This window comes from Topomyia yanbarensis, chromosome 1, assembly GCF_030247195.1.
Source record: "Topomyia yanbarensis strain Yona2022 chromosome 1, ASM3024719v1, whole genome shotgun sequence".
In the NCBI taxonomy this organism is placed as follows: Eukaryota; Metazoa; Arthropoda; class Insecta; order Diptera; family Culicidae; genus Topomyia; species Topomyia yanbarensis.
In genome coordinates this window covers 180,197,544-180,224,997 of record NC_080670.1, presented here as the reverse complement: position 1 = coordinate 180,224,997, position 27,454 = coordinate 180,197,544, and the positions used below count along the sequence as shown (strand labels likewise).

Here is a 27,454-nt window from a genome sequence, read left to right as displayed (position 1 = left end):
TAACCTACCGTCCGGATGTGTGGTAAGCTTCCGCTTGAACTCCTCCTGCTGTCGGAGTGCATTCGAAAGCCGTAGCTGAAGAGCGTCACGTTCACCCAGCAAATTGCGCAGCTCTAGCTCCAACTCGTCGCAGCGCATATCACGCTGGTAGATCATGTACAGCGCTAGCTCCAGCTCGGAACGAGGAACTTTATCACCGTCAGTCGGTTGAGATCTAGGTTCACTGGTGGTAACCATAGAAGCTGCATGTTTTACCGCAAAAGGATCCACTTGAGCCGCAAGCCGAGCATACTCGGCACTGCGAATAGCGAGCTGTTCTTTCAGCGTAACAATTTCCATCTCTTGATTTTCGAGGGCTTGTTTCATTTTTTGAACCATTGGCGAATCATCGGGGCTTTCTTCGGCGCTAGGAGATTCCCTATCCGTTTCCTTCTGTAGTCGCTCGATTTCTTCGCGTAAACTTTTCTCTATGAAGGAGAATTCAGCTTCTCGCGAATCAACGTGCTGTTTCCAACTTTCCGCAACCTGAGCTCCACGTTCATCCACAACCTGAGCCCAGTGGGCGTCCCGTTGATCTAGCGTGATGCGATAGTTTGCCTCCAAATCGGCTCGTTCCTTCGTCAGCTTATCGATTTGCTTTCTGAGATCATCGGCGTCGGATGGTTGCTGCTTTGCGCTGATTTCGACGTTTTGTTTCAATTGTTCCAGCGATGCTTTGAGGGCTTCGATTTCGATGTTTTTAGCGTCCAGATCGAGGACGGTTCCCTTCATACGATCTTCAAACTGGAGGCTTCGGATGACCTGATCGTTTAACACTTGGAGTTCCTGCTCCATCTGGCATTTCTCGTCTAAAAGTTCTTTGTTGGTTCGTTCCAGCTCTGCTAGACGAGAGCTTTGCTCGTGCTCCGGTCGTGTCGAGGCTAGTTCCTTGCTTATTTGAAGCGTTAGGTTGTGTTCCAATTCCTGCCGGTCGGTTTCCAGCTGTTGGATGCGCGACTTGAGACTAGTTATTTCCTGGTTCTTACCGAGGATTTCCTGAACGAGCGATTCGGTTTGATCTTCGAGCATCTGTTGCTGGATTCGTTCGTTCAGATGGACTATTTCCGCTTCCTTGTACTGAAGTTGTGCGCTTAGTTGTTGGAGCTGGTCTTGCAGTTTTGTTTCCTGTTCGGAGGAATGGAATAAGCTTTCCGTACGCATTTTCTCTATCTGATGCGTCAGGTCGGTGTTTTTGGCCATCAGCTCGTTTAGCCGTTGGCTTAGATCTACGGTTTCCTGTGACTTTTGTTGGTTTAGACTTTCCAAGCTGGATTTGATGGTCCGAGAGTCTTGAGATAGACCGTCGATTTGTTCCATCAAAGTTTGAATTTCGTTGTCCTTCTGTTGGACACGTTTCTCTAACATTTCAACGTTCGCTTTCTCTTCGTCTAACAGAGCCTGCAGTTCCTCATTATCGACTCTCGCATCCTGAAGGTCTTTTGTAAGATCTCTTAACTGATTCGTCAAATGAGTGACATCTTCTACGGGAGAGGTATTCTCCGACGTTGACTTGTTAACCCTCTGCTCACTGTTTTCATCCCAATCTTCTAGCTGCTGCACTTTCACGTTCAATTCTTTTACCTTGGCATGCAACACTTCAATCTGCACGTCTTGTCGTTCCTTCATCTCCGTGAACCGTTCGTTGGCGGCGACAAGCACATCTATCCGCTTCAGCAGCGACTCTTTCTCCGCCACACTTTTCTCTCGTTCAACTTGCAGTTCACCTAACTTAACCTCCAATGTCTTAATTTGACCATTCAACTCTTCCTGAATCGCCAAATCAAGCTCGCTGGTTTCGACCGAAGCCGACCGCCGCTCCAAACTATCGCACTTCGCCTTGTACTCTTTTGTCTTCTTCAGCAGCTTACCGGACTTCACTTTCAGTTCGACAATTTCCTGCTGGAGTCGTTCCTTTTCCAGCTCTAGCTGCCGGATGTAGTCATCCTTTTCGCTGGCTTGCTGATGTCGTGCTTCCAGCATCGCTTCCTCCGTACCCCAGCAGTCTTCTTCGAGTTCGACTGTAGTGGTCGGTGGCGGTGTCGCCGTCACCGCCGGTTGCGTAACAAATGCTCGTTTGGATTGAATGATTTCCTCGAACACCGGTTCCTGTTGAGGGGTGGCCGATTCGAAAAAGCTGGCTGCCGTAACCGGAAGCTCTTTGTTCGTCAGTTGTTCCTCTAGCTGGACGATTTTGGTTTCCGCTTCCGTTAAGGTGCGACAGATTCGATGGATCTTGTCGGATTTTGTCTGTAGTTCTTGTAGGAGAGAGGCATTGTTTGCTTTCAGGATTTCTAATTCGTCCTGAAGCTGCAGGTAGGCGTCGCGGTCTTGCTCGAGCTGCTCGTTTCGCTGCTGCAGTTCGTTGATGCTATTCTTGAACTCCGTTTGCTCGAGCTGGTTTTGGCTACGAAGCAGATCCAACTCTGTTTGTTTTTCGGTCAGGAAGGAATCGAGCTGTTGTTGATGCTGAATTTGTAGAACCTTCAACAGTTCCTGCTGTTGGAGCTCCCGTTTCTCTATCGACTCTTTCTGTTGGTCAACATCGTTGAGCTGTTCCTGCAACGAAGCGTTCTGTTGTCGCAGGTAGTTCAACTCCTGCTGTAGTCGCTCAGCAGAGCCCGCTTGCTCTTCCAGCTGAGACTTGAACTGCTCGTTCAACGCCATCAACTCACGAATCTGGGCCGATTGTGATCGATCCTTCGGCGAATCCCTGGTAGGAACCGCGGCTTGAGAGGATATTTTCGCGGAAGCAATGACTGGCTCTTCCAAAGACCATTCTTCGGTATCTTGCGATTGGCTTGGCGTACAAAGGTACGCCCTCTTGGGAACTATGATGTCTTCGAAGACGGGTGCAGACGTGGAGTCGGTATCGGTGAAGAAGGATGCCACCGTTGGAACGTGTTGACTTTTAATTTGCTCCTCCAGCTGATCGACCTTGGACTGGCCGCTTTGTAACTGCTGCGAAATGTCCTTGATTTTGGAGGTCTTCATTTCTAGCTCGTAACGCAGGGAGGAATTTTGCGCTCGCAAGATGTCAATCTCGTCCTTCAACTGGTGGAATTCATCGTCTCGATTAGCAAATTCCGTCAATTTAGCTTGTAATTCCTCAATTCTCATGATAGCGGAATCGTTTTGTGTCTTTAATTTAACGACTTCATCTTGAAGCGGATTTTCTTCCGGAGTTGGTTTCGACTGATGCGCCGTAAACGGCTCGTTCCAGCTCCAGGTCTCTCCGACGGTATCGAACAGAGCGGCGGCACTTGATTGTGACGGAGACGATGAGAAGAACTGTGCAGTTGATATGACTTGCTGTGGTTGCTCCCTCGAACTCGAACCAACTGTCTGGAAAAGTTGTTTGCTCATTGCCTCCAGCTGGGAACTTCTCTCAACCAGTTGAGCCTCCATGGCTTCATCCCGCTCCACAGATTTCTGAAGCGCCTGCAACTGCTTTCGCAGCTCTTCCAAACTTCCGTCAGCCAAATCCTTTTCGATCTGCAACTCCTGTATGCGAGAATCTTTCCACATCGCATCGTTCTCAAGATCACGGATCTTCTCCTCCATCGCGTTGACTGATCGTTCGGAGGATCCCTCCAGACCTCGGAACGGGTCGTTAACTGCTGAAACCTGTAGCTGTAGATTGGTCTGCACTAGCTGAGCTATCGCCCCTTCCTTCTGCGTCAACAAATCCTTCAGCTTGATTATCTCGTTCTGCACAAACACCTGATCGTCCGTCTGGTTCTGGCTCAGCTGCGTCCTGATGGCCTCCATGTCCGCTATCTGCTGCCGCAACGCATTTATTTCGCACTGATGATTTTGTACCAGCGCTTCATTCTGCGCTCGTAGATTCTCCAGCTCCGTCTGATCTTGAACGATCTGCATTCGAAGTTCCTGCAGCTCACTACTATCCTGTTGGAGACTTTCATTCTGCATCTTCAACCAAGTTATCTCCTTCTCCAAATCGGACCGGAATTGTTCCAACGAGTTGACACTTTCCTGCAGTCGAACCAGTTCGTCCTGGAGATCCGTGTTTCTGTCCTGCGATCGCTCCAAATTTTCCTGCAGCTGTTTTCGCTCGTTTTCAATTTTAGCCAGCTGGTTCGTTAACTCAACTTCCAGCTGATCGATTTCGGTATCCTTCTCCGAAACTTTTGCCTCAAAATCAACAACCACTCGTTTAAGATCAGCTTGAAGACTCGCTAGCGCTTGATTAAGATTGTAATTCTCATTTTCCAACTCAGATGATCGCCGACAGGACTGCTCCTGAGCGACCACTTGCCCTTCAAGCTGTTCCGTCTTCGACTGCAGTTGATCTCTCTGGTGTTCAACGTCTCTTAACTTACAACCGAGCTCAACCAGTTCCTCCTCCTTTTCCCGTAGTTTCACCTCAATCGCTTCATCATGCTGCGAAAGATTAGCCAGTCTCTGCATAAGCTCATCCTCGTGCTGAGTAAACTCCTGTGCCTTCTCCGTCAATTCATCACCCAGCAATCTTTTCTGACGCTCCAAAGAGTTCCTCCTCTGCTCCACCAGTGACAGACCTTCCTCCAACTTAACAATCTGACCCCTCAACTTCCGATTTTCCTCTTCCGACAGCTCCAGATCCACCTCCAGCTTCCTCACTTTCTCAGCAGCCTGAAGAACTTCCTGATCCAGCAACTTACCCCGATCGGTTTCCGCCTTAAGCACACCATTCATCTCCTCCTTGTCCGTTTTCAGCTTACCAAGTAGCAACGTCTGGTTGTGAAAATCTTCCAACTTACTCTGGCACATTCGCAGCTCATCTTCCAGATAGGCAGTCTTCCGCTCATATTCCTGCAACCTTTGAATCTCCTTAATCTTTTCCTTGATGATTGCCTTACATTTTTCAATCTTAACATTCTTCGATCCGACATCCTCCTGGAGCGTTCCCAGTTCCTGATTCACCTGTGTCAGTTTATTCTCCATTTCCTGAACTTTTTCCTCCGCTACGCGGACTCGCTCATCTCTTCCCACCAGTTCATGCATCATTGCCTGCTTTTCCGACTCGAGCGAATACTTCTGCTGGAGCAACTTGTGAAGTTCGTTGTTTAGGTGGTGCAATTTCTGCGACAGTTCTTCATTCTCTGCTTTGAACTCTTCCTCGCTGGACACAGCCGATGCGGCGGCCGAACTACGCAACTCCTCCAGCTCTTGCTGATTGGCAGCCAGCTTATCTTCCAACTCTTGACAGTGAGCGTGCTTTTTCTTAAGATTTGCTGCGAATTTCCTCAACTTATCCATTAGTTCTTTGTTCTTTCCGTCAAGTTCCCGGTTAGACTCTTCAAGTTCTTTTACCCGGGAATCATCAACTACGGGCTGAACGGAAACGGCCAGGGCTTCTCGTAGCTGCTTCTCTTGATTCCTCGCTCTTTCGAGCGAACTTTGATTCTCGATTAATTTTTCCTGTAGCATTGCCATCTCATCTTTTTTAGCGTCCAACAGCTCCTGCAGATACTGCACTTCATCCTCCTTCTCAATAATTCGGTTAGCATTCTCCTCCATCATTTTGTACAGTTCAATAATCTGACCGTTCAGTGCATCGATCGTTTCCTGTTTTTGACTAACTTCGTGCTTTTGATCCCCAACCAGCGTACTCAACTCCGCCAGTTGTTCTTTAACCTGATCGGCATACCGTTCCGCATCTCGTTCAGCTTGCTGCGCGATCCTATCCATTTCATCCCGCATTTGTTGAACTCGATTTTCATAGTTTTGAATCTCCTTCATCCGACCTGCCAGCTCATTTTCATGCTCCTGATACGAATCGATTAGCTGTTGCTTCTGTTCAGCCACCAATTCTTTCAGAATATCAATTTCCTTATGAGCCGCCCCGAGTCTAGACTGAAGATCCTCAACTTCCCCTGCTTTCTTTACCACCACCGCATCAAGTTCCTTCTTCAATTCACGAATTTCATCATTCCTACTGTTCAACTCAACCTTCAACAGTTCCGGTTCCTCATCCGATGATTTCTCAGCATCCCTCAGTTCCTCCATCTCCCGCTTCAATTTCGCAATTACTTCGTTCTTCCTCTCGATATCCTCCCGCAACGAATCAATCTGTTCCACTTTCTCGATCTGCGCCCGTGTAATATCCATGATTTGCGCTTTCAAACCTGCCACCTCATCCAATTGCTCCTGTTCTTTCGGCAAACCGCTCACCTTCTCCTTCAACCGTTCAATCTCACCCCTCATCACGTCACACTCTTCCACACTCCTACAGTACTCCTCCAGCAATCCGTTCGCCATCTTCTGCAGATTCTTCGCATCCTGCGACAGCTTCTTCGAAATTTGCAACTTCTTATTTTTATCCTTATTCTTGCTATAATTCATCACCTCATTCTCCACCGAGCGCAGTGCCTGCTCGAACGAACCCCTATCGATCGGCACCCTAGCCGGTGAACTCTGACTCGAACTAGCTTCGCTCACTTCCGCCTCCAATCGAACCTTCAACTGCCGTGCTTCCTCCAGCTCCTCCACCAGCACACCCTTTTCACCCATCAGTTCCGCCAACTTCTCCCTCAATGATCCCTCACTCGTCACCAACTCGTCGTGACGATCCGTCAGCAGGCGATGTTCCTCCCGCAATTGTTCCAACTCTTCAAGGTGGGCCTGATTTTCGATTGTTACTGCTTCCAATTTTCCGAGAACCTCCCGCCGCTCGTTGGTGAACAGTTCGATGCGGTGCATAAGTTCGGAGCTTTCCTCACGCAGCTTTACCAGACTGCCGTTCAAATCTTCTTCCTCTTCCTCCGACGGGTTAATGCCGGCAGTCCTTAACTCTTCAGTCGAACCTTCATGTCGCCGCTTGGATCTGGAAAATTGAATGTAAATGTTAGACAGGTGAAATAGCTAAGGTATCATCTGAAGTTTTGAAACGTGAAAATGAGAATCCCAAAGGTGGCTAGGAGAATATGCCGGAGTAACGGTTCTGGGAGGAGATATAGTTTAGCCACGATCCAATACAGAAAGCTCACAAGTTTCGGTTGAAGAATTTGAAGATATGAAAATTGTATGATGAATGATTAAACTATACCTGTTCCGCTTACGAGTTTGTTATTAAAATACTTTCGAATTACTGATTATTTTTAGATGAGATGGTAGAAAATTATGAAATGTCGATGATAATTTGTGTTATACGTCTTTTGGAGTAACTATAATGATCTGAAACGGCGAATAAAATACGAAATGCTTAGTATTGTGGTACTCGGACAGCATCAAAAAATGCAAACGATTATAGGTTTATTTGAAATCGCAACTTTAGTTATACGCGCCGAGCTTGAGGTTATGAGATCAATTCTGGTTGCCATTTCGGTATTGATTGGGACTAGCTGCAATTGCAAAGAGAATCAACAGATGATAATGCCTGGGGGTAGCGAAGCACCTTTCAATGAGCAACTTCTGGTAAGCCCAAGTTTATTGATCAATACCAACGACGGCCAGGCCCAAATACAACAGAAAAGGGAAGGAATGTTAGTCCGACACTTATTATGGCTAGAAGCCGTATATAATGCTGCGCACGTTCTATTCTTACTTGCACGGCAGACCCTAGATGACAGGGCGGCCAAGGTGCTTCTACCAGAATCTCGAATGTTCGTACATAAACAAACAAAAAAGGAGAAACAAATAAACTAAAATTTACCGCGCTTTCATTTCCTTCTACTCGCCTGCTGCACTATGCACTACTGGATTTCTACGATCTAGTACTGCTACTGTTGGCAGAAGAGCGGATTTTTTTTCGAACGGTCGAGACAACGGCCGCGTTCTCCTTTGGTCGCTGGCTGATCCCACAGCGGTCCTTAACGATTTGCTAGGAAAGCTAGGAAATATCGCCGGATCGTTCACTCGCCGTAAACGATTCCGTAAGTCACCGCAGTGAACATCCCAGGTGGAGCTTTCGTCCGCCCTGCTGCGTTCTCTTTGGCGAATAACTGTGGAGAAGAGCTCGGCTCGTTCGACTGACCCTCCACAGTGAGAACGGTCGATATTTCGGTTCCTTGGTATTTAACCAGTGCATACACTTCATGTCGTATAGCAAACCCCAAAAAGCGAACCGATATCGCAATTTCCATGGATGCCAGGACCACACACCGGACCTTTTCGACGGACGCGCACTCTGAACTAGCATAGGTGGCAGGATACTGTCCCGAAAAAATGAAGTAAATTTGGTGCGTCTGTTCGTCGCGGGTCCGTCATTTTCTTCCGTATGATGGCCGCCTAACTCACGACCAAAACAAACCGTCAAGCCGCCGTCGATGCACAGCGTAGGCAGAACACTTATTGTAGTAAGAGAAGAGCGGTGACCTACTTACGCCCTATGTTACGCATACATAAATGTCTAATAAAAATTACTACACCAATCTAGAACGACCCGTTCACAAACGCGAAAACGAATGAAAATTTACAGATTTTGAGCGACACATAAAAGCAATGAGTATAAGGGACGATTCAGACGATACATCAGCTTCCGTCAACGTCAACGGAACGTCACCGTTCCGTCAGGATAACTTGAATGCTTTTCTCTTGTGCCCGTTTACACGTGCCGTATGTCAAAGCGTTCCGTGCCGTTGATGTTGTGTGGAATGTCTCCATTTAACTGCATGTAACTTATCCTGACTGAACGGTGACGTTCCGTTGACGTTCACGGGAGCTGATGTATAGTCCGAATCGTCCTTAATGGTGCTTTTCAAAAATTGAGATTTTAGTATGTTACAATTCGATACTGATAAAAAGAGTAGCCAGTACGGTGTTTATCCGGCGGATAGATATCGAACTGGTTACTCCGGATGAGCAGTCAAGCAAAGAAAGAAAAAAAAATTCGAGAAGGCATTTTCAAGACATTTGGCATCAAAAATTCAAATTCGGTTTCTAAAATTTCCTTCTTCCCTTTGAATATTATGGTGGTATCAGTTTAGATAGATACTTTCTTTGTGGTCGCACTCTTCAACCAACGTTGCTTCAACCCAGAACCCCCATCGTCAAAAATATTCAATAGTAGCTTATGGAAGCGCTAAACCACAGACTCGAGCTTAAAATGAGCTCCTTTTCTTGCGGTACACCACGCTTGATCCTGGGGTTTGCTCAAGAACACAAATTGTGTCTCCGTTTTTTTTGGAGCTAGCGTCAATCCGGCGCTAGCTTAGCCCTGTCACTAAATTAGTATCGGATTCTGATGAGACGAAGTCGAAACGTAAATTCTATAACTGATTGGTTATAAGCATTGTGCTCTTCACGCGCAAAGATGCTTTAAACAATTGTCTCCTTAGAGAAAAAATAGTTTTTACCAAAATTGTTGTTGTTGGAGAAATATAGCAGGAAATTGTCTTTCTTTCCAATTGAACTGAACGATTTAAAATACAAAGTATACTTTCTGAGCAAGTTAAAAAAATTTCCTCCGTGAAAAAACACAAAAGTACCCTAAGAAGATTCAAAGATTGAATTCGAATTTTTGTTGTTAAATAGCTTAGGATGTAATGAAACGTCGAGATCTACGGCCACCCTGATTTTTTTTAAAGATAGCTTTTATGGAACTTGAAAAATTCTGAATTTTAGTTGATACTAGAGTTCGAAAAGGCTGCTTTTAATTTATTTTTTATGCCAAATGAAACAACAGATCTTGCATCTTCTCGCAAAAAAATGTTTTGATGAATGTTTCCTCCCCGGTATTTTCTGTTTTTAAACTGAGATTAAAAAAAATTAAAAAAATTGTTTTGTTTTTTCGAATTGACAACAGATTTTGACATTTCATGGATTTCTAAAACATTTAGCACACAAAATAATAAAAGCTGCATTTCCAAACTAAAGTCCCATCTCAATCCATGAATTTTAGGAATCGATTAGTGTATTGTTGATTAAGGTGCATATCATTAGTCACAGCATTTAGGTTATATACCAAATTGCACCCACTCATCTTTTTGCACATGCAAATGAAATAAGGATGCTTTTATGAGCCATTGCTGATTAAGTTTTTTACATATTCTTCACTCCACTTTCTAATAGAGAGTTCGGGATGTTAAGCCGAAGGCGTCGGTCGTGTTGATTTGCTCGCTCTTTGTGAGAAGTTTAGAGTGGGTACTACCGGATGACATTGCGCTAATATTCCTTTTGGTGATTCACAAAATAGTTGCATGTAATAGATACCGACAATAAAAGAAGTATTTGATTGTGCTAACTCGGGAAATAGTGGCAGGTGTAGTGGAAAGAAAATGCGAAGCATGGAAGCAATGGTTGGTGAAAGAGTTTCGTGGCATTTTCCAATTGGATAATTGCATCGATATATTTAGTTTCAACCAATATACATGCAAAGAATGGTTCTGCATAAAGTATACCGCATACAATATGTGCAGTAGACGTAGGATGACACAACGGAATGCTTTGGTGAGCTCAATCTGATTTCATGTGATATTGTTTTGATGTGTTAAATGCTGTGGGGTTACCAGAATCAAAGTAATCATAAATTTACAGTGTTGCACATTCCTCTGTATAAGACTGTGAAAAGTATATAGAGTACCAATTTCATATGGTCAAAGTAGTTAGGCTGCAATAAGGCAACTTCTACATGGTGTGACAATCCCGTTTCCATCCAAAGTAGGAAAAAAAGAAACAATCAGGAAGTACCCACCGATGACGCCTAAGTGAAAATTCCGTTTTGTGCGGAATGATTAAAATCATTATTTAAGTTACATGTTATTACGTTCCATTTTCTCTGTCCGCGAACAAATCACTCAGTACCATCACGAAAGTGTCAGTCTTGCGCACATAACATAAAAAAAACTTCGCCTCGGGATTCTTACATCTTATTGAACTTATCTTATTGGTGCTATTGAGTGTTTCTTTTTGGATTAAAATCCCGTGGACAAGAGAGTAAAAGGAAGCAAGTTATGATCACCATGCTCTTCAACGAGAATATGAGATACCATGATGCACAGTAGTATTTATTTCTATTTTATCATTTTTCCAGCCTAAGGTTGCAAAGTTTATTCTTGATCACCAATTCTCCGGCAAGCCCGAAAATACTCGTTCTTGTTTATTCGTGTTCTCTGCGGACGAGGTGTTGAGAGAAGGAGCGAAGGGCACAGGAATCTTGTAGTTCATTAATATTTTTCAGTTTTTTCGTATCGGTATAATGATTTTAATATAAACTAGCAACCCGGCAACTGATCCCAAGCGAGCGAAAACATTTCTAATAGGATTTGAAATAATAGGAAATACTTAGCCAGATTTTTTCTTTCGACCTTTGCACATAGAATGAGTTCATTGATTGTCATTCGGCAGTTGCGAATTATTGTATTCTTCTAGTTGGGGGTTTTCTGTTTCAACAATAATGGGATTTCTGATATAAGAGATGTTTTCTATTATTTTTTCAGCAAGGGCATATAGGGTAATGAGCTTATTTTTCACCCTGTTTCTGTTATCGCCCTATCTAGTTGAAGCTGTTTGTTGGAGCCATCCTTGTTTGGCGTGTTGGCTCGGGTGGTGAGGCAATGGTTGGGGCACTGGATTCGAGTTTTCATGGAGCTCAAACGGGTTGATTTTTAGGAATGAAGAAGGGATGTTGATACAAATTTGTGCGCGATTGTAGTCCGAGTGATCGATGGGGTAGTAATTTGTAATTTATTTATCATCATAACGAAATCTTGTCAGTTACATCCGAAAAAAATAAGAATCATCGCTGTCTGAGCCCCTCCGTAATCCTTAGTTAACCGGATCGTCATGTGCAACTTGCCCAGGTTAAAATGCAGCTTAAGTCCACCTTTTAGCTCGTTTACAGTCCTGATATCATCCTGGTCTATACACATAATCACTGTCTACGGGCTTAAGGCTTTAACTTCTGCACTTTCACCCAGTGATGTGGTAATAATGTCTTGTATAGTTGAGCTGTTAATCGTGGGGTCTTCCTTCAACTCGACTATATGTATGTAGTTGTGTATGTGTGTGTACATGTATTACAATGCGTATATGTATGTAGGTATTTGTAAATGTATGTGTGTATGAATGCATGTGTATATTTTTTATGTATACATGTGTGTGTCTATGTAAGTATATAAGTGTGTATATGTGTGTATATGTACATATAAATGTTCAAAAAATGGTTGCATTATACACGGGATTGATTTGCAGTGCACACATATAATTTATTAATGTGAAAAACTGATACTTCTGGATAGAAGTCAGATCTTCCTCTAATTACAGCCCCTTGGAGATCTCCAATGGAACAACTTACACAAGTCCAACGAAACGAAAGCGCTGAGGAAAACACGGAGTCTATTGGTTCTTTTTTATTATTTCTCCTTTTCTTTCCTAAATAACCAGGAATTCAAGAAATGTGGATGAGAGTCAAAGGAGACATAAATGAGAGATAGGAATGAAGGTAGAAAACTGCAAAAATGGTAAGTTTTCTAGTACACATGTGTTATGTTGTATATATACAAATTGAACCAATATACTAAATACGCTACGCCCGGGCCCCGTGGTGGTGGAGGAACGCTACGTGGGAAGCTGAGCTGCAAGCAACCGGGCGGGTCATAGGTGGTGGATAATGCTTAATCGCGATAGCAACTAGTTGTGATTCGCGACCCGAACCAGCAGCGGGGGCTGACTGCGGGTGTGGTAGGACGAGGTAGTGGGCCCTATACGTCCTAGGCCTAAATACCACATGCCCTAAAGCAGCCCTGACAAGGCGAGCCAGTGCCGCCTTTAAATAAGCGCTTAGCCCAAATCCCTCTCCTCCCGTTATCCTTCCTTCCTTCCTTCCTTCTGCGGCTGTTCGCCCATCTGAATATGGAAGCTGTTCTTCAATGTCAGCTTCTTTCACCGAACAGCCTAGATAAGCCATGTAGTGTCGGTAGTGGTTGTTTCAACCGGCTAAGAATTACACTACGGACTACCTGTTTCAGTGGTAAAAATCTACCATACAGGGAACCCCAATTCCATAGTATCATGCGACCCGTGCTATGGGTAAAATTGTTGAGGGGGTTTAAAACATTCTCAATGGCGAACGGAGCCTGGGAAGAGTCGGGCGAACTCCCCAGTACGCTGCATTACGCAGCGGAACGTTCACTCTACACACCGATTTTTTTTTTCACCGATGGTCCACTTAATTTTGCCGAATTTTTGTTGGCTGGGGGTTTGCAGAGACTCTCGGCTGATGGTAGTTCGGTGAAGTTTTGTTGAGTCTCGATTATCAAATTTCGATGTGTACAGATGAACCTGCCCAGAGGCCGTGTGGTATCCGGCCTAGAATTGAGCCACTGGAGTCCTGCTGCCATGTCGTAGGAGGCGACTGAAAGTAGGAGACCCTAAGTCAAGGTGTAGTTCCGTGCCGAGGACTTAATGATTGGAGGGTCTAAAATATGCCAGTCGCGCACGGAGCATTTTGGGTTTTGCCCTTGCTGTGTTATGCGAATCTCTGACACAGTGGACCATTATTTTCTTCGCAAATCGTGGGAATCAAATGATCATGATTCGAGTGTGTATCTTCGTCGCGAGCGGTTGACCCTCGTAGAGCTCCCTTCGAGTCGGTTAGTTTTTATCATTTTCGGCACAGTTTGCTGCCTCCTGGTTATCAAGAGTGTGAATGGCAGTGCAATTCAATGATTATATAAAGCGAAGTGGCTTATAGGGGGATTTTCGGCATATTTTCGACAGACGCGAGTGGTGACAGTTTGTGAAAGTCGAGTTCCGGCAAATGAAAAAATGTCTGTTCCTCGCATTGCGGGCCGTCGATTCCCGATGCAAGGACAATGGAAGTGCACAGAAAACATCTAGAAACACAGTGTACATTGTAAAAATAGTACAAAATGGTTTTTCAGAGAAAAAAAATCGATCCGAAAAGTGAAAAATATGGCAATAAGAAAAAATGATATATTCAAACAATTGGCGTTTCACCAGCGACTAGCAACTACCAGGTGTCGCCCCAAAATTCTTCGTCCGAAAAATAGGTGGCAAACCAGCCGGTCGGTGCTCAGCTAATTTCGTCCGCGTCCCGTGTCACCTATTTTTTTTATTGGGTGTTTCATCGGCGGTGCTATCTTTGAAAATGAGCCGTCTTGGATATTCAACTGTTTTTTTTTTTACTTTCTTATTTTATTGCAAATGAGTAGAGGTTTTGATTCTTTTATATTCAGGATTGCAGATATTTTGTCGCATGTAAATTTTTGGTGTTCGTTGATGTGATGGCGCTGTAAGGGAACACGTCTCTGCCGGTCGGCCGACTTTTCTCTGGACTGAGCAAACTAATTTCTATGTTTGTTTAGGCTTTGCTTTACCAACGGGGGGAACTGATCCACATAGCATTCAATGTGCTTAGGGAAAACACATGGCCTTATTTGAGTGGAATGATGACTTCAATCATGTATAAGGTTTGAGAATTTACAATCCGCGAGAGGGATCGGGGACCGGTTGGCAATTACCTTCAGTTATATCAGCACGAAGAATAAGCGTTTTGCTGTCATTTTCGTTGGATAGCTTTCAATTCTATCTCATGCCTCCACGCGAGTCTGTCTATTGATGACATTTGGTCCTTAGACCGGCGACGACTGGGAGCTATCAGCCTTCTACCGATAGTAGCCGAATGAGAGTGTGCGAACAGATCTAGTCGAGAAAATGATACCGTAAAAGTTGTTCGGAAAGCAGCTCCAATAAGACTTTAATTTGACTAGTATCGATGATCGCGGGTCAATACGTACTGAAAATTCGCCGCGTCTGTTTTAATGAATCTAATTTCAAGTTCCGTTATTGGTAACAAGCCCGTGCATCAGGTTAACGATCCTCTGTATTTTTCTTCAATGTTCGATATAATCGTACGTATACGTGTATTTCACAAACAATCCGATATTAGAAATAGGAAATACTTTCGTTGATTTATAACATCTAGAGCTATCATAACTCTTTGTATAACGTGTTATCACTCGGTAGTGTTCAACCCAATAAATATATCGTCGAGAAGGAATAGTGAAATTTGTCAGAATACTGTCGCCATAAATAGTGATCCGGCCCATTATGCAGATAAGATTGGCTTTTCTAGGCAATATTCCCACGATCGGCTGTGTGGATGTGAAATTGCTTTTGTTTAGAAAACATAGGATACTCTCGGTAGCCGGCTACCCAGATTTTAAAAGAACCAAAAACTAAACAAGATCTTATTTTTCGAGCGAACTTCTTGAAAACCAACTGAACTACTACCTAATAAACTATGCTTTACAGGTCGCATCGCTTGCTTGGAGCGAATCCTAGACCCTATTCCCCCCCAAACCACCAACTCCGCGATACCTATGGAAGAGTCTGATGAACATTCTGTATAAGATTCCTCATTTTATTCAAGCGATCGCCGGGTAAAATCAGCACTGATACGATAGAAACCACGAAAAATTCGTCGCGTGTTTGAATATTGTTAAAAAATATAAGCAGTGCTCCTTATAGCCGCTATGCGGAGTTCAAGTTGCTTATTTTGCTAATCGTATTAATACAACAAATGATAAATTTCCCGAATTCTCGGCAGCCGGCTGCCCAGAGCAATTATTACATGATAATGCTATTGGCACACTTACTAACAACTCTCCCCTTCCCGTGATACATGTGGAGATGCAGAGGATTCCTCGGTCTCTAGTAGCAACATGTATCGGACTAACATTCCTTCCTTTCCCAGAAGATCTGCATTCGGACGTGGCCGGCGTCGGTATTGATCAGCATGCAGGGATCAGAATAGATTGTACAATGTGGCTCATCATGTTATTCCCAAGCATGTTGTTCCAATGAACATTTTGCAACCGAATTTGGTTCTGGTCAATAACGGAGTAGCAACTACGGGCGATCTCTTATGCTTATGCTTATGCTTAGTCTTCACTCCACTTTCTAATAAAATAAGTTGCATCCAGCCATATATCGTGTGAAGGCGTTATCAAATTCAGATTGTTCTTCAAATTATATCCCCCTATGATTTCTGCCTCTTTCTTCCTATTTTTCAGTTCGTGCGTAAATAAACTCCGCTGAATTGACCCAAATGATCCTAAAATGGATGTCGAATAAGATTCGTCGTCAAAGACTCCGAGCTTCCATTTAAAATCAAACACATTGAACTGAGTTCTATCATATCATATCGGATCAAAGATAGTCCGCAAAGTATTCTAATATTCCACAAGACGCTGAAATATTCAGCTGTGTCAGATATCTTGAAAGTGTACCTGGATAAGCTCAGAATTGTGATATTTTGTCTAAAGCAAACAAATGATATTACTGGGGCGACAAGACATTCAAAAATAACGAACGCGTTGCCAAATTCCAAATCGATAACGACACCATCGATCTCAACTTTGTGAGCGGGCATGTAGCTCACAAAGTTGAGATCGATGGTGTCGTTATCGATTTGGAATTTGGCATGCTTAGATCTATTGAAGGACGGGCTGTTGGCTGTTTCAATAGCCCCTTGCTCCAGTGAGCGAAGATTTTAAGTGACAATCGCACCGTGTGAGACTGCTGCGCGTCTTCTTAGACAAGAATCGTCTGTACACACCAAAATTTGGTTGTCGATTTCAGCAAAATTTTGCTGAATTTTCATCAGCAATCCAGCCCGGAATACTGAGAATTCGGCAATTGCGCTGTCAATTTGACAATTTGAATTACTGAATTTTCAGCAAAATGAACCAGTCCAATAGGTTCAATTCGAATTGCCAATTTTTCGGCATCTTGTATTGCTGAAACTTTCAGCTGATGAAAATTTAGATGGAGACGGTAAACTTAGTGCAGGATTGGTTGGACCTAGGTTGGGAATCGGCAACTTTGTGATGCGGAGCTCCTCCCGGCATCGAGGAGACTTCAATTTTCATGGTACGGCATGGAGATATCTTCTCGATGATAATTGATCTAGCTTACTCTACGATCTTTCTTTGCTACAGCTTTAAAAAGGTGACCTGCTTTACTGCCCATGATTACTTCCGTTCCTCTTGTTCCTATGAGACTGAGAAAACGAGCGTAAAAAGCTGGCAATAATTTTTACTTTTTGAAATTTGAAGTCTTGTTCGTTGTTTATTTTGGACTAACCGTAGCGTAGTGGCATTTGGTAGAGTCTCTGTTATGCGCATTTTGCTTTGGTTTTCTTTTTCAGTTCGACTTTCAAACAGTAATTTTGTGTGTACCTGGGAATGATACTCCTATGCTGATTTAATTTATTACTTTATCTCTCTCAGTTTACCGCACGCTACGGTTCTGTTAATTGGCTCACGAAACAGACAGACACAGTACCGAGAAAAATCCCGCCGCCAGTGATCTTTCAGTCGGAGTAGGGAGTAGTTCACCGCCGTGGACCATTCGAGTAGATCTGGATAAGGCTGCTGGCTAAGACTCACTGAAACAGAAGCTAAATGGCGACGTAATAGATGAAGACGGCAAGCAACACAAGAGCGAGAGTTAAATGGCTCAAAGGTCGAGCCATTTCATGGATCAAGTGAGGCTCCGAAAAAACTCGTGAGCAATAGAAAGAGGTGCGGAGAAGCGCGAGTCCCCCCCTCACGAAGTAATAGCTTTATGTAGTTCGAAAAAGAAAGTAAGGAGTGTTTTTAGAGGTTAGACACGGAAGTGAGTCGTGAGTCCCACACAATGCAAGTGCACTACAGGTCAGGCTTTTGAAGCCTTAAGGGCCGATTTCTTCACCCTCACTTAACTGTTAAACCAGGTTCACCAGTACGTACTGGCTTAAGCGCTAAGCGAGGGTGCAGAAATCGGCCCTAAACCTTACTATAAAAAAGCACCCCGGCTGTTACGTTTAAAGTCTAGGCTAGTCTACACATACACAGCCAATACATGTAGGAATCCTGGAAAATTTCACTCTTGCAATTTTTTAGCTAACACTGAAACAAATGATTTTCTTCAGTTGGTTTTTTTTAATTAGTCTGTCATATTTTCTACGTTCACCAGCTTTCCTACACTACTGATAAAGATAATTAGGTTCTTTACTGGCACAGTTAATTCGGTCGAAGCAAATTGCAAATAATTTTTCTAAATCCATGTAAACAGTACAAGTGAACTGTCAAAAATGAACACTCAGTTCATTTGTGACGTCACCGTAAAGTATTCAATTATTTAAAATCATATTCTTGGTATCTCTAGTTTTTTGATCGCCCTTTGCGGTCTGTCGTTGCTCGAAACTTTAGGTTCATCACATAGATGAGCTGATGTATTTTTGGGATTATGGATTCGAGTGTGTATCTTCGTCGCGAGCGGTTGACTCTCGTGGAGTCGGCTAATTTTCATCATTTTCGGCACGGTTTATTATCGAAAGTGTGAATAACGGTGCAATTTCACGACTATACAAAGTGAAGTGGCGTATAAACGCATTTTTCGGCATGTTTTCGATTGACGCGAGTGGTGACAGTTTGTGAAAATCGAATTCCGGCAAATGAAAAAAAAATCTTTTCCCCGCATTCCGGCCCGTCGATTCCCGATGCAAGGACAATAAAAGTGCACAGCAAACATCTAGAAACACAGTGTACATTCTAAGAATAGTGAAAAATGGTTTTTCAGAGCAAAAAGTTCGATCCGAAAAGTGGAAAAAACACGGCAATAAGAAAAATTGGCATATTCACCGGAGACTAGCGACTACCAGGTGTCGCCCCAAAATTCTTCGCCCGAAAAATAGGTGGCAAACCAGCCGGTCGGTGCTCAGCTATTTTCGTCCGCGTCCCTTGTCACTTATTTTTATTGGGTGTTTCATCGGCGGTGCTACCTTTGAAAATGAGCCGCCTTGGATATTCAACTGTTTGCTTTCTAATTTTATTGTAAATGAGTAGAGGTTTTGATTCTTTTATATTCGGGATTGCAGATATTTTGTCAGATACATTTTGGGTGTTGGTTGATGTGATGGCACTGTAAGGGAACACGTATCCGCGGGTCGGCTAACTTTTCTTTGGACTGAGCAAACTAATTTCTATGTTTGTTTAGGGTTTGTTTTACCAACGGGGGAACTGATCCACAGAGCATTTAATGGCCCTATTTGAGTGGAATGATGACTTCAATCATGTATAAGGTTTGTGAATTGACATTTCGTGAGAGGGATCGGGGACCTTCAATTATGTCAGCACGAAGAATAAGTGTTTTGCTGTCATGTTCATTGGTTAGCTTTCAATTCTATCTCATGCCTCCACGCGAGTCTAAGTCTATTGATGATATTTGGTCCTTAGACCGGCGACGACTGGGTGCTATCAGCCTTCTGCCGGTAGTAGCGGAATGAGAGGGTGCGAACAGATCTAGCCGAGAAAACAATACCGTAAAAATGAATATCTGATCGGAAATCAGCCGCAACAAGACTTTAATCTAACTAGTATCGATGATCGCGGGTCAATACGTACTGAAAATTCGCCGCGTCTGTACTAATGAATCTAATTTCAAGTTCCGTTATTGGTAACAAGCCCGTCCATCGGGTTAACGATCCTCTGTATTTCCCTTCAATGTTCGATTTAATCGTTCGTATAAGTGTATTTCACAATTCCAACTATCTACAAGAATAGTACTCGACACAAGAAAAAATAAAGACGCGCGCAAATACCTTCTGTATAAGATTCCGCATGCGATAAAAACCACGAAAAATTCGTCGCGTGATTGAATATTATTAAAAAAATATAAGCGGTACTCCTTATAACCGGCTATCCGGAGTTCAAGTTGCTTATTTTGCTAATCGTATTAATACAAAAAATGATAAATTTCCCAAATTCTCGGCAGCCGGCTGCCCAGAGCAATTATGACATGATAACGCTATTGGCACACTTACTAACAACTCTCCCCTTCCCGTCATACATGGGGAGATGCAGCGGATTCCTCGGTCTCTAGTAGCAACATGTATCGGACTAACATTCCTTCCTTTCCCAGAAGATCTGCATTCAGACGTGGCCGGCGTCGGTATTGATCAGCATGCAGGGATCAATATTGATTGTACAATTTGGCTCATCATGTTATTCCCAAGCATGTTGTTCTAATGAACATTTTGCAGCCTAATTTGGTTCTGGTCAATAACGGAGTAGCAACTACGGGCGATCTCTTATGCTTATGCTTAGATGAGCTGATGCATTTTCGGGATTACTTCCCCTTGGTATTGTAACCTTTTCTTACGAAAAGCGTGGTTCTACAGTTCATTTAACATCAGCAGCGCTCCGAGCGTATAGTACTGCTAACTCATTTCAAATCACTACCTTTGCTTCTTGGCGTGATAGCACTGTAAACCGTTCGGTGGAGAAAACTGCATTCGTCTTGTTTTTCTTTGAGTTAAAAAGTACTACCAACAGCTGCGTCTGTCAGTTTTGCTCCTCGACGATGGTTATTTCTTACTTTAAAAATACGTCCTGATCTCGAACATCAGATCTATCCAAGTCGTTGTCCAGTTTAGACTCCCTCATACTCGGAAAGAAATCACGATACCGCCTTCCTACCAGTAACTCAAAGGGCGTAATTTCAAGCCCTTATGCACGGTAATAGTTTTATTTTATTTAGATGATGTTACACCAATTAATTTAATATAATCTGATCAACAATCCTTCTCCATAACACTCGGCTCGCGACTGCATATCTCGACTCGCGGTTGCGTCCGATACCTTCCAGATCGATCTTGCTGCACCTGGTCAGCCCACCTAGCCCGCTGTGCTTCTCGTCGTGTTGTATCTGCTGGATTTTAGCAGAACACAATTTTAGCAGGGTTGTTGTCCGGCATTCTCGTAACGTGCCCTGCCCATCGTATCCGAATTCTGAATACTTGGTTCGCCGTAGAGCTTGGCGAGCTCGTGGTTCATCCTTCGCCTTCACACACCGTTCTCCTGCACGCGGCCAAAAATAGTCCTAAGCACACGGCGCCCGAAGGCTCCGAGTGCTTGCAGGTCCTCCTCGAGCATGGTTTAGGTTTCGTTCCCGTAGAGGACCACCGATTTTATCAGCGTTCTGTACATGGTACATTTAGTGTGTGGGAAAATTTTCTTTGATCGCAATTTCTTTTGGAGCTTATAGTAGGCACGACTTCCATTGAGGATGCGTCTTCGGATTTCTCGACTGTTATTATTATCAGCCGTTAGCAGAGATCCGAGGTATATTCCTCCACAACAAACATGCTTCCTAGGCGAGTTCTTTCCCGTTCGGTCCCTTCTATCACTATGTACTTTGTTTTAGATGCGTTCATCACCAACCCAACTTTTGCTGCTTCTCGTTTCAGTCGGGTGTAAAGCTCAAGTACCGGTTCAAATGTTCTCCCAATAAGGTCCATGTCATCCGCAAGGCATATAAAACTGGCTGGATCGTGTAAAAATCGTACCTCGGTTGTTGAACCCGGCTCTCCGCATAACACCTTCTAGTGCAATGTTAAACGACAGGCACGAAAGACCACGAAAGATTTTTCCGTCTGTGTCAAAGCCTTCGAAGCGCATGAAATGATTCGAGGTTCTCCGTTCGGGTTAAATTGCACCAAAACCGAGCCTAGACTTACGGCAGATGCAACTACGTAAAGTTCGATCTCGTCCTCGTTATTGAATTAGCCTAGTCGAGAAATCGACTTCCAGGCTTCGTACTTTAGAAACATGAACTTATCGTTCACGGCTTTGAACCAGTAAAACGAGTCGCACTTTGCCTCCCTCAAGTTTTCGCTTTTATCTGTCCGCACATAAATACCTCTTTACCTCGTGTACTGTCCCAGGTTCCGGATCACCTTCAACTTTTCATCTTCGACGCTTAGACCTTCATTCAACATTGCAAAATCTATGAACTTTTCTCTCTGCCGACCAATTACACACTTATTCATATTGATCTGCACATTATGAACGCGAAGCCGATGGAGAACAGCGTTTAGATTCTTATAGTGTTCCCTTTTTGATGCACCGTGTACTATAATATCGTCTAGATAAAACTTCTGATCTCGGTATCCTGTTAGTACTTTTGGTTGTAACATTTCCTGGAATATATCAGGAGCATTGCCGGATCGCAAAGGTAGTCGTTTGAAGTGAAGAAAGTGGTCCAGTGTTGGACTGTGTAAGACCAAAAAGAATTTCTTTCAGCGTAGGCATTTTGAATGGCGTTTGAAAGGTGCACTTATTGGGTCTCCTGCGGCCCACCACTACCCGGTCAAACCATTCGGAAGTTGATTCGGAATCCTGAATGGAGTCAGTATGAACCGATTGAGTCCGAATCGGTTGTTGCATTTGATTTGGAATCCATACTGAAATCCGAACCGGTTCCGGAATGAGTTTAACTGGGTAGTCGCCTTTACCCCTAAGCACAATTAACAACGATAAGGCAGAACGAACTATCCATGATATCTGTAGCATGCTCTATTGGTCCGGATGTCACCAAGTCTTCGTTTTGTTGTTTCTTGTTTTGACGTCTTGTTTTTCCCTTTTCAGTGATATTTAGGAAAGTGTCCACTGGAAAACAAACAGAGAAAGAATGACCGGAACGGTGAGAATGAAGAATCTATGAAAATCCACCTTTTTTGTTGAAAACACAGAAAATATTAATATAAAATAGATAACGAGAGAGATTTGGCACAATCGAGGAGAGGGCGAGGTGACGATCCGCTTATAGGATACATTGGGGGTCGATAGGTCAATTAGTAGGTGTTGGAGGCTGTGACGGTGATCACGATACTGTCGGGAATATATGATGGCATCATCACAGTTAACGGAGTGGTTATCGCACCCAACCAGAGACTGGGAGATCGCAGGTTCGATTCCTGCATGAGGAAATATCTTTTCTCAGTGCTTCCAAAAACAGGTGAATTTTCACCGTTTCTTCATTCTCACCGTTCCGGTCATTCTTCCTCTGTCTGTTTTCCAGTGGACACGTTCCTAAAAATCCTTGATCACAGAAGTGTTCATGCCTCAAAAGTAGGATGAAGGGGCACGTTTACACGAACTCACCTGGAAGTGTTAGGAGTACTTATTCATTAAAATCCAAGGAATAAATGAACCGAAGGTACTCAGACAATTGAACGTAAATGTGCTCTTTAACCACATTTTTCAAACGCGTTAATTTGGCCATGAACTTTTAGAAAGCCGTATTTCCGACGATACTCATTCGAAATGTTTACCCACTTAACCTTAAAGTAACCCCATATTATCAAACCACACTTACCGATCAACTTCATCCTTCCCACCGTCCTGATCGTTGGCCCGGCTTGCCTCATAGTTTTCAATCTCCTGCTTTTCTTTCGGTGTCAACCCTTCCACAATCTCGATCGACTCCGCTGAGCTGACCTTCTCCAAACTCAACTTCTCAATCTTATCCAGCAGTTCAATATTTTCCACCATGTACTGATCCAACCTCTGCTGCAGTTCCACCTTTTCCGTCTCCAACCGTTTCAACTGAGCAGTCATTTCCTCCCGATCGGCAACACATTGCTCCAACTTTTCCTCAATTTCAATCGATGACATTTGACAAGAGATGCGACCCGAATGTTCCTCACTCGCCTGTTGCTGTTCCCGTATCTGATCACGCAACGTTTCCAGCTGCCGCCGGGTGCTACTTAAATCTTCACTAATATCAAGCTTCTGCTCTTCTAACAGCTGAATGGCAGTGTTCTGATTTTGACAGGTGGCTTCTAGAATTTTGTTACGTTTCTCTAGTTCCGAATCCGGTAGGGAGCCATCGTAGTTAACCAGATGCAGTTGTAGGTTACCTTTTTCCTCCTCTACCTCAGCAAGACGTTGCGTGAGGGTTTGAACTTCGTCCGTTAAGCGGACAACTTCCTCGTGAACGTTTGAGGTTTTCTTAAACGAATCGACCTGTTTCTGCAGTTGTTTGATTTTCAGCTTGGACTTGATGGCACTTTTGTTGGCTTCGTCCAGCTGCTGTTTAAGTTTGCTATTTTCCACTTCCGCTTCCTCCTCGGCTGATTTAGGGAAAAGTGGCTTTGGACCGGCAGTTTTAAGTTTCTCCTGTAGAACCGAGAAATTTGCATTTAGGACATTCAGTTCAACGGTTTTCTCCTGGAGGCATTCCTGCAATTCAAGTTGTTGCTGCTGCAGGGATTCAATTTGTTGTGCCTGAGCTGCGATAGTTGCTTCCGAGGAACGGATTTTCTCCAGTAGGTCATCTTCGGGAGCGGTTTTTTTCAACAGTTCATCCTCTAGCTCATGAATACGATCCAGTAGCTCGCGATACTTTTCGTCGCTTTCGCCAAACTTGGCCTGTTCCGCTTCGGCATCGGTTATAAAATCATACTTTTGATTCTCCAACTCGGTGATCCGATGCTGCAGACTTTGATTCAGCTTATTCAGTTCACTAATTTTGGTGCTAAAGTCTTGCACGTCTTCCAGCTTCTGCTTGAGACTAGAATTCTCGACGGTCAAATCGTAACGAGCCGTCTCAAGGATATTATTCATTTCTTCTAGATTTGATATCTTGCTGTTTCTTTCGTCCAGTTCGACCTGTAGCCGATCCTGTTCGGCTTTCAGATTCGATTCAGCTTGAACAAAGTTAGTCTGCATTCGATACATTTCCTGCTTCGTGTCTTCCAGTAAATCGACGGTATTCTTCCCCTTCAAGGTCAAATTTTCCGTCATCAGTGAAACTGCTTGCGTTCTTGCTTCGATGACACATTCCTTCTCTTTAAGTGCTTCTTCCAAATCCAGAATTTTCCTTTCTAAATCTTTCACCTGTTCGTCCTTGACGGGAATGTTCTCTTTGTTGGCCAACTGTTGTTCCAGTACTTTAACTCGTCCTTCCAAATACTTTAATCTTTCGACATCGAAATTAGAACTGGTACCGTACCCAGCGCCGGCCAGTTGTGTCAAATCGGAGGTCGACTTGTTAAACTCAAAACGACTCATCTTCATTGGCGTGATCAAGGTTAAATCACCCGTTGATCGACCATATTCAACCGACCGTTCCAACGTTTGCTGAGTACTTTCCAGCTTATGCTTCAACTCGCTAACCCGTTCCTCCATCTCCCGCTTATGACTTTCGCGTTGAGCCATTTTCAAACGATTCTGTTCCATCTGTTGCCGAAGCAAATTAAACTTTTCACTACCGGGAGTCTCGGAGCGAGCTCGCACCAAAGGTGGAGCAACCATCGGCATAACTGGCAGCGACATATGCTGCTGTTCCTCATAGTCAATCTGATAGGAATCGAAACTGGTTTCGCTGCCCTCCTCGTTGATTCGTGTAGCGATCAAATCCGACTGCACTTCCGAACTCGATGCTCGGCTCAGTCGCGACTTGGTTGCTTTGGTTTTGTACTGGGTCAAACGTTGGGCAATGTTTTTCACCTTCTCCTGAGCCGACGCGGTTTTCTTACCGTGGGCTGTTTCCGTTTGACGGACTAACTCTCGCAGTGCAGTTATTTTAGCCTATTGAAAGAAATAAATTTAAGGTTAGAGGATTAAATAAAGCCATGAAATGTCCATACTAACCTGTTGTTGGCTAAAATTTTCTTGCAAGCTGCCTAGATCCGGCGTAAGCCTACCAGACTGCGCGTGATCTCCTACCGCCGGTGGTAGGCCACCACCCGGGTCCGGTGCAGACATTTCGTTAACAATCTTTTATCACAACCTCACAAACATATTCCTAAAACGAAACAAGAAAGTTAAGCAAAAACCATTGATTGCCGTATGTAGGTCAAAGTCAATGCAAAAAACAGCACTTTCACTATGGATTGTTCGTAGCGCCTCGCGTAATAAATTATTGCACAAGAAAGTAATGCGATCTGTTTTTTAACGCCGTGGAGTTTCTCAAGTGGAACAACAAGGCAAAAAAAGCAGTTGCGAAATCAATCTTTTCCCTATCCATCGCCACCACCAGCGACTGCAGCGTTGATCAAGTGACGTCAACTCCTGTAGGTACTGACATTGATGAGGAATGGAAATGCGACTGGAGTTTTTGATCGATTCAAAATCCACATAAATTCATGTTTTTCTGCTAACACTATACGTCAAATGATGCTCCATGTCGAACACTATACTTTCACTAGTTTTTTATTCGAAAATACGCACCTTTTACGCTGAATATTTGCAATTTTACGCACTAAATCGATGCAACAAACACAAAATTACACATCATCACTTTGAACTTTGATGATCTGCGCTAATGACAGTTCTGTCGGCAGTGCTGTCAGCCAGCGTTTCCAGCAGCATTCGACAATCATATGTTTGCTCATGGGCACCCGTAATGGAGCTTTTGCGATGGGGGCGAGCGAACCAAATATAATAGTTCGTGCGTTCATAGTTAGGTGGACTGACTGCTGCACAGTGAGACAGGATATACTTTTATCGACCTACAAAGGGGAACATGGGGAGACTTGACCTGGTTTTCAGTTAAACCTACACTCAGGCAAAAAATGCAGCGAATTTCATAGGAATATCGTATAATTTTTAGCCACAAGTAGCACGTATATAAATCATAAGATTATCTTATGAAACGGCATTTATTTGGTCAAATCGGTTTGCTATGATTTCATGTTCCATAAGGCATCTTTGAATTATCATACGACAATATTATACATTTCTCTTATGTTTATGAGAATCATAAGATGCTCGTATGAAACTCGAACGACTGACATATGCAATAAATTGTAAAATGTAAAGGTAATCATACAAGTCGTATGTTTTCCATATTAATCTTATGAAAACATAGTTTTGTTACTTTTCTAGTCATCATAAGATGAATCTTATGAATTTCGCTATGCATTTTGCCTTAGTGTACGTAAATCTCGAAAAAAAAAATTAAATCTTTCAAAACTCATTTAAATGTAATGTGCAAAAGTATTGTGCGTATTCATGATTTTTTACAGATTTGTAATTTATTTTTTCAAAAATTTTCCTGTGGCCGTTTTTTCTGGTCAAGTAAGTCTTCCCACCGCAGGGAGACTTGACCAAGGCGTGGGGAGACAACCAAGAGAATTTCGACGTATCAGAACAAAAAATAATGGCATAAAACATGCTGTAATCATTTTTCCCGTATTATCGAGGTCCTACACACAGAAAAAAAATGTTGGTAAGTTTTTCACTACTAGCAAAAAAACAACCAACGCATACTCTTAGTTTAAAAATAAAACTTTTTTTTGAGTACTATTCTTCATTTGCTTAAAAGGACAACATTTACTTTGATTATTATTCTTGATTAATTTAAAAGTTTTACTTTCATCCTAATAGTTGGCGTTGGTTGTTTTTTGCTAAGAGCGGAACACTTTTACCAATATTTTTTTTTCTGTGTGTAGGCACCAGGAAAAAAATATAAAAGGATTGTATTTCGGGAATTTTGATTTTTTTAAAAATACATTGCTTTTTGGAATTAACTGTACTAATTACATTGCATGTTCACACGTCACGAAATCAGCCATAAAACTGCAACCTTTTTTACTAGTACTATAAAGATAAGGAAAAAGGATTTTTTGTAACGTGATTAACATTAGGTACCACAGAATGGTAAATATTAGAAATTATGT

The 27,454-nt window shown here is 43.2% G+C and overlaps 1 protein-coding gene across 2 annotated transcripts in view; it reads right to left on the bottom strand.

Moving 5' to 3' along the window:
* The window catches only part of LOC131683332 (protein lava lamp), a 32,193-nt gene extending 6,063 nt beyond the window's left edge, over window positions 1–26,130 (bottom strand). For both annotated transcript variants that reach the window (XM_058965214.1, XM_058965219.1), the window contains exons 1-4: window positions 26,004–26,130; window positions 25,425–25,578; window positions 23,146–25,361; window positions 9–6,865 (exon numbers count right to left, since the gene is read on the bottom strand). In XM_058965214.1, coding sequence (XP_058821197.1) covers window positions 9–6,865; window positions 23,146–25,361; window positions 25,425–25,538 — 9,187 coding nt within the window. In that variant the 5' untranslated portion in view covers window positions 25,539–25,578; window positions 26,004–26,130. The remainder of the gene's footprint in view (window positions 1–8; window positions 6,866–23,145; window positions 25,362–25,424; window positions 25,579–26,003) is intronic.
* Between the last annotated feature and the right edge of the window lie 1,324 nt (window positions 26,131–27,454).